We start from the raw sequence: 13,484 nt of genomic DNA, 5'->3' as shown, positions 1-13,484 counted from the left end.
ACATAATTTTATGAACATAAAATCAAACAACACATTCAATCAAACAACCCTACAGATGTAACCCTAGGTATCAACAAAAAACACTAGGATTGGTGTGTCTGTTTGTGTGTGTGTGTGTGTGTGTGTGTGCACGCGTGTGTAGTTATGAGTTTGGTGTGTCTTAAACTGGATGCCAGACCCCTCTAACGCCTGGATCCAACAGGTGTTAAAATATAAGCCAGGCTAGCTTCCTGATGAGGTGATCGCCTGGGTGATGGGCCATTAAGGGAAGCAAAGCAAAGGGAGGCTCTGTGTGAGATGGCAAATGGGTGGGGCCCTTCCTTCAACTCTCAGATCATTAGAAGGACAAAGCCAGAGTCTAGAGTCTAGAGCAGTGGATGTGAGCTAGAAGGAAAGCAGCAAGCAGAGAGAGAGAGAGAGAGAGAGAGAGAGAGAGAGAGAGAGAGAGAGAGAGAGATGCTCAATTTCTGCTTGAAAGCTCATGGAACCCCTTGACTCTCAAACTGCTCAGAGATTGGGGTGGCATGTATAATATCTGCCTGCCCTTGGAAATACAGTGTACACAAAGCAAATACTTTGTCAGTATAGTGGAAGCACCCTGAATGATGAGATAAAACTAATTAAGATGGATTTCCTGAGCATTAGAAGCATATTCTGGACACCTTCCAAACATCTTCTTTACAATCAGTGAACAAAGCAACTCCTCTCATTATACTATTACAATACAAATTGCTGTTGATAAGCCAGATTGGAAAGATTCCATTTTTCAGTTATATGTAATTTAAGTGATATATTTTCCCTACGCAAGCAATAAATCTTTGGGTGGGGGTGGGGAATCGGTTTCATCAATCATTGTACTATTGTATAATCAAAGGAACAAAGTAAACAGATGAATGCAAAAAAAGAAAAAAAGGAAAAAAGGTAAGCAGATAAGCAATAAAGACCACGCAGCCTTATTTTTAGCACTGCTTTGGGATTTTTGTATTTGGATGTGCCAGAGAATCATTTTCTGATACATTACTTTTGCTAGTCAAACTCAGTCACTACTAAAATTAGCAAGAGTTGTGCATATGCTAATTCATATAGGAGACACAACAGGATGCCAGAATTTCACAGCATCTTTCTTTTTCCCCCTTTAGATTGGCTAGTTTTACTTGAGCAGACTGGCTTTAAACAGGCCACTGAGCTTTGCAGGGTTTCAAATAGGGAGAATTCAGGTGCTTATAGCAAAACAGTGTCTAAGCCATATTGTGTCAGAGTGTATATATGCCACAATGCATATCCCAGTTGTAGAAAATGCTGAATGCTGACATTTACACATGGAGGGTTATTGCCTAAGCCCCCACCCTCTGTGCCAAAACACAAAACAGCTTATGTAGTGCCCAGAGGGGTGCGAAGAAACTACTATGTGAAACACCTTCCCCCAGTTTGCTTCATGACCTCCTGTGTGTGTTTTAACTAGGTGGTTTCAAAACCGGATTCTCAGGTTCATTTTTAGAAACAATGTTGGAAAATGAAAGTCACAATCATTTGCGTGTTGAGGTCTCCAAGACACAAGTGACACATTATTTTAGTTTAAGGTTTTTTGGCATAATTTTGGCCACAACTTTATTAAAAATACAGCAATGTGAGTGGTTGCTTAGGCATTGGTAGCGACTAACTGACCCCGCACGGGGACAGCTCTGACATTCGCCCCCCCCCCCCGTGAAGTCAGAAAGGGTAAGTCACCTGGGGAGAGAGACAGTACTGGGAACCATGCCTCACCGCTCCCCAGAATGCTCCCAGGGGCTCTTGCGTGGCCCTAGCCCCTTGCCAGAGGGTTCGGACAAAAGCACAGCGAGCCCCTGGGTTTCCTCTAACGGAAAACCCTTGCAGCAGCAGCACTTTTGGAGGGGCAGGCACAGCCAAATCCATACTCCTCCACCAACCAATTCCCAAACCAATGCCTAACTGCAACCTTACAAGTTGTGACGATTTGCTACGCAGTAGGCAAAAACCAAATGGCACCTGCCAATCAGCCAAATGGACAAAATTCCTACCGGGCCCCTGCCCCAATAGCAGACAACCCCATGACAGGCATAGCAAGGTCAAGCAAACAGCCTAAAATAGGGAGGGCGAGTGATCCGATGCACGCAGCGAAAAGAGGAAGCTCAACGCTGCGTGCAGGGCATTTAACGACTAGGGCTGTCAATCAAAAAATGGCAACATATAAGTCTCCCCAGCAACAGCCAGCTCTCTGCTAATGGTGGCCAAACTCTTTCCCACCCAGCAACAGTGGGGTGTCTTGCTAGCCCCCACCTCAACATGTGCTCTCCATGAAGGAGAACATGCTAAAATGCCCTAAACGGCCTCGGCCCAGGATACCTGAAGGAGCAATTCCACCCCCATCGTTCTGCCCGGACGCTGAGGTCCAGTGCCGAGTGCCTTCTGGCGGTTCCCTCATTGCGAGAAGCAAAGCTACAGGGAACCAGGCAGAGGGCCTTCTCGGTAGTGGAGCCCGCCCTGTGGAATGCCCTCCCATCAGATGTCAAAACGACTATCTGACATTCAGAAGACATCTTAAGGCAGCCCTGTTCAGGGAAGTTTTTAATGTGTGACATTTTAGTGTATTTTTGGTCTCTGTAGAAGCCTCCCAGAGTGGCGGGGAAAACCCAGCCAGATGGGCGGGGTACAAATAATAAATTATTATTATTATTATGCTTTGTGCCACATTAATTAAATTGAATTTTGCTTTGGCTTCTTTGGCTAATGTTTTTCTTCCACTGCCTTAGCAGATAGGGACCCGCAATATACAGCACTGCGAGCCCTTTGGTAATATAAATGGGACTTTCAGCATAACATCATTCTAATTCACAGCATGCAAGGAGACAAACACAAGCTTAACACAGACTGAAGCGCCTCCAAATTCACAGGCTTCTAATAATAGGAAGCTCCTCTAGAAAAGGCTCACAATAAATTTTCTTTCTACTAGATCATGTGTTGCGCTAGGAAAGCTTTGGGTTTACTAGAATGTACTGTATTTCACAAAGTCCCAGGTGTATGGAATTAGTTAAAGAAGCTGGAGGGGAGAGGAAATAGGTAAAAATAATAGCAGCAAGAATGACAGTAGGCCCCAAATGTCTTTAAAAAAAAAAGGTTATGAAGCCATTGTAGACTAAGCCCAAGAGGATGAGGAACTACATTATTACCAACTAACACTTTTGTACTTTATAATCCATATATTTGTTTTCAGATTATTGAGAGAAAATTATGTGATCTGTGGCCTTCAGAGAAATTTATTCCTGCAGTTTACCAAGGCCCGTGCATCCCATGAAAACCAATGAGGTAAAAGTAAAGGCACCCTGGCCATTAGGTCCAGTCGTGGCCGACTCTGGGGTTACGGCGCTCATCTCGCTTTACTGGCCGAGGGAGCTGGCATACAGCTTCCGGGTCATGTGGCCAGCATGACTAAGCCGCTTCTGGCGAACCAGAGCAGCGCATGGAAACACTGTTTACCTTCCCGCCAGAGTGGTACCTATTTATCTACTTGCACTTTGACGTGCTTTTGAACTGCTAGGTCGGGAGGAACTCTAGCTTTAGACTCATAAAAATGCAACCTGAAAAACACTTTTCTGGGAATAAAAAATTAAGAAGGCAAAAATACGGTTATATGTGAGCATATTCTTTCTTTCTTTTTTTAGCTTGCTGTGACTTCAAAGGAGTGCAAAAGATGACATAGAAAATGTATGACCACAGTTGCAAAACAGCAGATATATAGATATAGATATATATATTTGCTCCCTTCACAGATTTTAGCTGACCAAAGACAAATATATATATACCCTGGTACCTTGGTTTAAGAACAGTTTAGTTTATGAACAACTTGGATTAATTATGCTGCAATCCCAGAAGTAGGTGTTTTGGTTTGTGAACTTTGCCTTGGAATAAGAACATGTTTTGCTTCCTGTTGAGTGTGTTCCATTTGTAAATTGAGTCCCCCACTGCTATGGTAAAACATGCCTTGGTTTAAAAACGCATTGGTTTAAGAACAGATTTCCAGAACGGATTAAGTTTGTAAACCAAGGTACCACTGTATGTTATTTTTACCTATATTGGCACCTATTTATAATGAAGCATTGGATATAAACATAAATCACTTCTCTCTCCTGTTGCACCACAATCACCTTTATTTAAGTCTGGGTTTGGCTGAACTCAGGGCAGAACTTGTTTTTTCTTCCAGGGCTCATGGGAATGGGGAGAGAAAGGAATGTAGCTTGGTGTTGGATCACATGCTTTGATGCAGAAGGTCCTAGATTCAATTCTTAACATCTTCATTATCTGAAAACCCCTAAGAACTGTCAACAGCAAAGCAAACTGTTGTGTGACAACAGTCTTACTTTTTTCTTATATGCGATAATTGTGACCCTATTGTTGAAAGTGAGTCAAGTAAATCACATTGCGTCAATGAAATGGTTCTACGGCTGAACAGATTGATTTGAAAGCTGGCAGAGAAAGATTTGAGTGTGGTCCATGATGAATATGGGGTAGAAGGGGTTTTAAAAATGTTTCATTTTAAATTAGTTAAATCTCCAACAGGCATTGTACATTTGTCTTACATTAGTTTTGCTGGGGCGGTTTTTCCAGAAAGATTTCACTTTTTGTATTGTGTGTCCTGGAGAACGCAATGCTGATCTAGGTTGAGGATAATATCTGGTAGGTGCTTCTGCCCATGAGATGTATTACATGTTTATTTTATTAAAAATGCATTTTTCTAACCAAGGTTTGTCAATGGACTTGCTTATTCTGCTGTTGCTAAGCAACACTTCCGGCCAATCTCTGCCAATTTAGAAGCATAGGCTAGATTCTCACCCACCAGGCCACAGACTTTAAGAGTTTACAGTTCATGTAGACCAAGAGGCTAGAAGTTAAGATATGAATGGAGATAGCAGAAAAAAAACACAGGCACTGAGTATAAATAGTTTGAGAAGCGTGAAGGAGAGGGAGAAATATCTCTGAGGTGCACAGCAGATGGATCTCTAATGGGCACAGGAGAGCCGGGGGGGGGGGGAGCAGAATATTAGGGAGTAACTGTGTGCTTTTTCTGTTTCATATCCTTTCCCCTTACAACCTTTAAAGGTTAGGGTTGTCAATTGACCTGAAAAGTCCCAGAAACGCCTCCTCCCAAGAGACCAGGGTTCAAATCCCCACCCCCAAACATAAAACTTGCCCGGTGACCTTGGGCCAACCACAACCTCTCAGCCTAAACTAACACACAGGGTTGTTGGTGGGCATTAAATAAGGAGGGAGAGAACCAAGTATGCCATCTTGAACTCCTAACTGTAAACCTCTCTGTGATCCTCGGGTGGAAGGCAATAGAGAAATTTAATAAATCCTGTTAAATAAATAGAACCTGAAGCCTCAGCACTGACAGAAGTCTGGCAGAAGACTGAGTTGAGCAGGCAAGCAAAGAAGATCTCACTCCTAGTATTTATGCCAATCATAGTGAGCCCAGAATTACTATTTTTTTTTCCTGTTGACCAAATGCAGTAGAAGCTGGAGAGACTCTCATTCCAATCTCTCCTGGAAGAATTGAGCCCTGAGTACATGTAGGAGCTTGCTTCAACATCAGACCATGATTAAACACCCAGAGGCTCTGGCTAACATACTGTAGCTATGCTGCTTAGTAGGAGATTACATGGAACGTGCATTTTCAGCTTCCAAATTGTAAATTAGAGTATACACATGCTAGCCTGGGGAAATTTCCTAGTAGTTGTGTGGTTCTAAAATTCAGCCTCTTCACCACTCTGTACACCTTTTGACCTGCAGGACACAACTCCTTTCAGTATTTCAGCTCTGTGCCCTCAAATAATATGTAAAGTTGCAGTCAAATTATTTAAAAGGTTTTATGCCTTATGATAGTGGCACACTTTCCTTAGCCGTAATTTAATTTCCACTTTGATTTACACTCATGGGGTTGCATTTCACATTAAAATGTATTTTTTCTTTTTATTAAAAAAGAAATCTAATTACACAGAGGTTCATTTATGTAACTATAATATGAAATAAATTATATAGAGGTCATTTATGCAACCATAAACTTTTGATTGTGCAAAGTACTACATCAGAGGTTAGGTATTTGCATTTTCTCTACACTGATGCAACCTCATTACTGACGATTTACTTAAAAATTATGATTAGATAGTCCCCCCCCCCCATTTTAATCATCTATGTCCTAATAGTTTCTTTTTTTCCATGGTCAGAACTAATAGGAAACATCAACCTGACTGTTGTTAATTGATGCTATCTTTTATATTTCTTTCATACATAAATACTGTAAATATATATTGCACATAACTATTGTGCAAAATATTGTAAATAAAATATATTTTTTAGAAGTGTAAGAAAACATTTTGCATCATTATCTATTTACTAAGGTCCTAATCCAATCATGCCAGCACATCAGCATGTACTGGTGTGTATGAGGTAAAAAAGGTAAAGGTACCCCTGCCCGTACGGGCCAGTCTTGACAGACTCTGGGGTTGTGCGCCCATCTCACTCAAGAGGCCAGGGGCCAGCGCTGTCCAGAGACACTTCCGGGTCACGTGGCCAGCGTGACATCGCTGCTCTGGCGAGCCAGAGCCGCACACGGAAACGCCGTTTACCTTCCCGCTGGTAAGCGGTCCCTATTTATCTACTTGCACCCGGAGGTGCTTTCGAACTGCTAGGTTGGCAGGCGCTGGGACCGAGCAGCGGGAGCGCACCCCGCTGCAGGGATTCGAACCGCCGACCTGTCGATCGGCAAGTCCTAGGCGCTGAGGCTTTAACCCACAGCGCCACCTGCGTCCAGGTGTGTATGAGAGCATATAACAATTCCAGCCCCTAAGATGCAATTGGATTCTTGCCGACTATGATTAAAAAGTTTAACAAATTTATTTTAAGCATCTTTCCCCTGTCTGTCTCCTACACATATATTAGGTCCCATATCTACCAAACCTGCTACAACATACAATGTTGCCAGGTTGAATGAATGAAACTTTATTTGCGTCAGTCATCGGGCATAGCAACACAAGAACATTACGAGACACACAGAACAAAATAGAAAGTTGATTATATAAAACATGGTTCTGCATAGCAGTGGTCAAAATTCATCGGCTGATGACCTGCGCCACAAATTAGTTTTAATGAACACCCATATCAGAGTGCTTTGTAAATTGATAGTCACAGCCTTTTATGCTCTTCCACATCCATTTAATGTTCTTTTAAATTCTTATAGTCTTTTATATATACACCTTCTGTTTTAATAATTGTAGCTTTCCAAAACGTTTTACAGATTTTAAATTATTGTACCCCACCCTACTTATGCTGTTCTATGACCGTAATAAAGATTTGATTGATTGATATGCACTATACATTTAAAGCATTCTTACAGAACTTTTAGATATGGCTTCCTCCAAAGCATTCTGGGATTCGTTATGGGTGCTGAGAGTTGTTGGGAGACTCCTATTGTCCTCACAAATTTCCCAGAGTTCCCTGGAAAGAGGGATTCACGGTTAAGCCGCTCGGAGAATTGTCAGTTATACTGTGAGGGAAGTCGTCACCTAACAAATCTTATCACTCTTAATAAATTACAGTTCCCAGGATTCTTTGGGGACACCATGAATGTTAAAGTGAGAAGAGAGCTTTGGCTGTATGGTGCAGTTGTGATCATACACAGATGTTCCATCAGACACTTTAGAATTTTGAATGGAAAAAGATTGCCATTCAGTCATTTTTTCCCCATTGCTTTTTAATGTTTTAATGTTGTGTTTTAAACTTGTTTTTAAAGTTGTTTTTCAGTCAGCTTGTTTTATTATTGGTTGTTAGCTTTCCCGAGCCTGGTCTTGGCTGTATTTTTGGGTATGGGAATCACTGTAGGTGGAATTGTTTGCATAGGTGCCAAAGCATAATGAGCAACAGAAACAACCGCGGCAGCAGGAGGCTGTCTATGTCACTCCTTGGCCACTCATACATTGCCTTCTTTGAGGAAGGTTTAGAAATTAACACAGGTCCTGGGGCAAGGAGCAATAGGGGATGTAGAAACGGACACCTTAGGAGTTAAAGAATGATGCTGGGCAACTATTTCTGTCTGCCCTCAAAATTGAGGCTACGAAGATGGCTATCGTGATACCTGCTGCTCTTTGCCACAACGATGCCCTCCGATTACAAAAGTCTGCTGAGTAAATTTCAGGAAATGTCAAATTCGGTTCACACTCATCTCCCAAATTATCACGTCATAGGCGATTTCAGGTCAATGCCCAACTAAACATGGAGATATTTACATTCCTTAGTGAGCCTGTGGGCACCAGTTGCCAGCTAGATCTCTAGAATGTTCCCAGGGGTGCTTTATGCTAGCACAGAACCCATAGATAAGAATACACAGAGACCACAAAGAAGAATGAATTTGCCACTCTGTGTCCCTCTTACTTTCTCCTTGGCTATCGTGAATTGCTACAGAGAATAGTGAAGCTCTACACTGGTGAGGAGGGGGAAGGACAGAGAGAGAGCTAGAGAGATTGAGCGCGGGGAGGGGAAAAGCTTCTTAAATATTTGGACAGTCAGCGCCAGCGTGTGCAGAGGAAAGTAAGACAACATGAGAGTAGAGGCCTTTAAGGAATTCAGTTTCTGTACATTCTGATGCTGATTTATCTGATCTGTACTTCCTAGACAAAATGGCACAAATCTGAAAATTATTACTCTTGGGACTTTGGACTTCTTCAAATTTTGCAATGCTTTTTTTTTTTTTGCTTATGCATACACACACACACACACACTTAGATATGCATGAACTGAAACAAAACAAAAATTCTAAATTCATATTATTTTGTGCTAGAATATGTATCTAAATTTGGCATTTATTACAAACATATGCATTTAATAAGAGTTTTGTATAATTTTCAAAAATTGTTGATTAATATGTAAACCAGATGGGATGGATTTATTAATACGAATCCATGATTATGTGAAATTGGCACAGACCTGAAACAGATTGAGCTATCCATCCAAACGTGAGCAGGGAACGGGAGAGGGAAGGAAAGAGAGCCAGAGAAATGCTTTCAGAAGGGGGTATTAGTATTAGTATTAGTAGTAGTGAAGATTTGTGTTGTTAAGAGATAGAGTGGAAAGGAATGAGACAAGAGGATGGAGGCCCTCCTTCACCCCAGTCTCTAAGCCATGAAATTTCCATTTTATCTATTTCCTATGGTATTTCTATCCTATCTTTGAAACCAATTCCCCAAGTGGCTTACCAAAAATCGGACCTATATAAGTTCTCAATATTCCACCCCACCCAATGGGGCATGGCAGTGCAATCTGAATCAGGATTGATTCAGAGCGGATGGGGCCACCAGTGGACTGCTTATTACACTGGAGACATAATTCTAATACACTGTCCCTGTGCAAGTCACACGTTAAGAAACATGGCCCTGAATGAGGAAACGGCAGACTTCCCAGCATATCATTAGATGGGGGCAGATATCAGGGTCTGGCAGGGCTCTGATGGGTATGTGACAGAAGCGGGAAGCCTGGGGATTGACTTTTGAGAGCAGGGCAGTGATTTATGGAATTTGGCACAGGCTGTGAGGTTCGGCGGAAGAGGAATGGCCAGAGCTGGGAGATGGTGTGCACGATGTGTCAGAGGAAGAGGCTGTTCAGGTGAGGGACAGGCCGGTTGAATCCACACCACCCCCTGCCCCAGTGTCTACTGGAACAAGGAGGGGCTTGAAGAAAGAAGAGCAGTGATAGTTTCCATGTAGGAGAAGACAACCTGGGTTTGTGTGGTCCCATTGTTGCTGCAAGCGCTCTGCAGGATGAACACCTGGGAACAGCTGCTTGGGGCCTAGAAGTGGGGGCGACAGGACCGTGGGAATTTCTGTGTACTTTTGTCAATTAAAAGTAACTTTCAGACGTCTGCCTTCCCTGGCTGGTGCCTAGGACAGCAATTTATAAAATGTACACAACTTCAGCGGGCGTTTAAATCAGTGCTTATTGTAGCCTTTCTTGGGACTGACAAGTTTTTAAATAGCTCTTCATTCCTGACAACTTTGGAGCAGCAATGTATATTAAATTTCCCTACACTTCATTGACTCAAAACATTTTTGCTTCACTCCTTGATTACTGGTTAGCATTGGCATGCTAGAAAGAACTCCTGAACCGAAGAAAGCAAAACACAAGATCTTCTAAAAATATAGCTTTAAGAACTCTATTGCCACCTGACAGAATTGTAATAGCTGGCTTGCTCTGCAGAATTTATAATGTCTCTTGTTTTTCTGTAATGGCCTACTTTAAGCAGTAAAACAATTACATACTAAACAATAATGTGATGGGCTGCTTTAGCTAATGTACTTTTGGATGAGATACTTCTCATATTAGAACATTCCCAGCCTCTGTTTTATTATAAAGCTGTTCACTAGTGGACACACACCAGTGCGTGCTTAGGCCTGTTGGTTTCAATAGGCTTAAGCATGTTTACATCTACGCTAAATTATGGCCTAAGGACGCAAGCATGAATACTTAATTGGAAATAAATTCTTTGGGAAAAGGCCAAGCATATGCTCCAAATGTACCAATCTGCTCATGATGACTACTAGATAATTCTTAAAAGCTGAATGTTGAATGATACATTCCCAATATATATGTACCAGTAGTTCACTGCTATAGTATTAGCTTTATGTTTTATTTTATTTTACTGAGTAAATACATAGTCATTTAACTTAGAGGAGTCCTGATGGGACAGAAGCAGGACATGAAGGCAATAGCTTCCCTCACATTGCAGTTTCCTAGCAGCTTGTATTGACTGGTGATGTGTCTCTGAACCTCTGGTTGCATTCAAGAGTAGAATCTGTACGAAATTTGTAAAAACCCCAAGTTCTTTTTACAGTGATGGCAGCAGAAAAACACAATTTGAAGTTCAGGTTTCCAAAATGCATTGGGCCATTTCACACATCAGCTACCTATGTCATAACTGTCTATGTCACTCTGAGGAACTACGCTTTCACACAGAATAAGCAAGCACAACCAATATTCATCTTAGAAATGTTGCAAGGTATAGTCAAGTGAAAATTTATCATTGAGGTAGATTAGCCTTTAAGTTCCCTATGTGCCTCTACACTGAAGGCTCAGAAGGAAATACATTTGGAATCCTCACCTAAATGTCAATTTAAAGGTATCTTAGAAATCCAATACTTTCAGCGAAAATAACGAAAGCAAAAAAGAGAGAAAAGCCTTAAACTTGTTATTTATTTAAGCAAAGCAACCTACCTTTCGAGAATGGATTTCTTTCACATACAATGGAAGTAGAAATTCAGATATACCTTCAAGTCGAATTCCTTTTTTGGTGACTCTCAGATTCCCCATTCCATCCTAGAAGCAATAATATACAAATGTGTGTATATGCCGTTGAGTTGGGCATCTAATCACTATATACAATGCATTACTTACTCCCATCAAACCTCAGGTTTAGAAGGTTAATGCTAAAAGCAATGTAAGTGCAGGGGGAAGTGAGTATGCCTGTCTGTTTATGAGATGATTCATGACATGAATGCACATCTGTCACGGTTTTTGATAGGCACATTGCCTACTGGCAACATACTTTAAAAACGTCAACACATATTTCTTTGACATGTACCTTTCTATAGTCTGAGCTACCTAGTTCATAAAACTCTAGGTTGGTTGTCCTCCTTTATAAGAGTAATATGGATAGGGCCCATGTTTATATGGAAATGTAGAGCTACCAGGAGGGAAGCCATCTGTAGCCTGAAGATTTGAACTTGCAGGTATGTGAAAAGCTTGTGATCAACAGGCATAGCATACTACTCCATAGTCCATATGAGATTTCAAATTTAACGTTTTACATAAAATCATAGAATTGTAGAGTTGGAAGAGACCCCAAGGGTCATATAGTCAAAACACCCTGTACCTCGGGTTACAGTGGTACCTCGGGTTACAAACACTTCGGGTTACAGACTCTGCTAACCCAGTAGTAGTACCTCGGGTTAAGAACTTTACCTCAGGATGAGAACAGAAATTGTGTGCCGGTGGCATGGCAGCGGCGGAAGGCCCCATTAGCTAAAGTGGTACCTCAGGTTAAGAACGGTTTCAGGTTAAGAATGGATGTCCGGACAAATTAAGTTCGTAACCAGAGGTACCACTGTACAGGAATCTCGACTAAATCATATGTTGACAGGTGGCTATCCAACCTCTGCTTTAAAATCTCCAAGGATGAAGAGTCCACCATCTCTTGTGGGAGTCTATACAAATGTCAAAGGATTCTCTTAGATTCCCAATCAAATAATGAGGTTCCTGGCCACTTCACTCAGAAAATGGATTTGCCACAATTACTTTGGAGCACACCAAGCATAGTACATGCAGACAGACCCATGTTCATGGACATATACTGGAAAATTCCTGGTACATATTCTGAGGGGTCATTTTTTAAAAAAACAAGAACATGGAAATCTTTTTCATATTTGTGTTTTCACTGTGGGAAAATTCAGTGTATAAACTGAAGTTGCAGAGTGTTCTTTTGGGGATAAAACAGCATGATTCCATGCATGTTGTCTTGAGCTCCTTGGGGCATGCTAGATAAACATGCTAGATAAATAAGAGCCTATGGGAGGACAATGGTATTTTATACAGTGTGGCTCCCTCAACTTGCCTATACACGGCAAGATTACAAGGCAGAGGAAATATGCATTTTTTTAAAATGGTGAATGTCTTGCTTTTGCCAGGCAGAGGGTTACAACACATAAGGGGTGTTGCTTTTAGACACCCCAACTTTGTCCTGTATGAAATGCTGGCAGATGTCAAACATTACATGTCCAACTGTTCATCAAATGTTCTCTTGCTGCTAAATATTATTCCGTAACTGGCACAAAATATTGTTAAATGTGACACAACAGAAGTTTCGAAACTGCTTTCCAGGAAGATATTGGGCATGCACTCTCAGTTCACAATGGATGATCGTGAGATGCAACACACCGCCATGTAATTTGAACGATGGAGATCCACTCATGGGGACTGGGAGACCAACATCTAGAGGGTCACAGGTTTCACATCCCTGCCCTACATCATGTTCTCCAGATTCCTATGCAATGCCCTGAGATTCTTTGTCAAACATGTAGTGGTTCCTTGGTAGATTTTGTATGGTAAATGTTCCCAGAAGGTAGGAAGTTTGAAACAACATTGCAATTTACTACTGCATGTCAGCCATCTATACTGTTAAGTGCTGAACACCATTGCATGCCTGATATTAAATACTGTTGGATGGCAATATTCAGGCAAGTGTAACATATAAATATACTGACCACACAAATAATATGTGGGAAATTCTCAACATCAAAACTGCTTATTGTTGAAAATCACTGGTAAGTACATTGATTTCAACTTTAAAATATACAGCTTCTCAACAATGATTCATCCTCCATTCTCCACTAACGCCTGCCTACTGAGACTGAAGAGTTACATTATGA

The 13,484-nt window shown here is 41.4% G+C and overlaps 1 protein-coding gene across 1 annotated transcript in view; it reads right to left on the bottom strand.

Moving 5' to 3' along the window:
* Nucleotides 1-13,484, bottom strand: part of SGCZ (sarcoglycan zeta) — a gene marked incomplete at its 3' end in the record, with an annotated part of 537,140 nt that overhangs the window by 104,951 nt on the left and 418,705 nt on the right. Inside the window, exon 3 of the mRNA XM_083757248.1 lies at nucleotides 11,275-11,376. Within this exon, the coding sequence (XP_083613374.1) occupies nucleotides 11,275-11,376 (102 nt within the window). The remainder of the gene's footprint in view (nucleotides 1-11,274; nucleotides 11,377-13,484) is intronic.

Source organism: Podarcis gaigeae (genome assembly GCF_964106915.1).
Source record: "Podarcis gaigeae genome assembly, chromosome: 9".
NCBI classification, from domain to species: Eukaryota; Metazoa; Chordata; class Lepidosauria; order Squamata; family Lacertidae; genus Podarcis; species Podarcis gaigeae.
The sequence above is the reverse complement of the archived record's forward strand: the minus strand, read 5'-3'. Positions and strand labels throughout refer to the sequence as shown.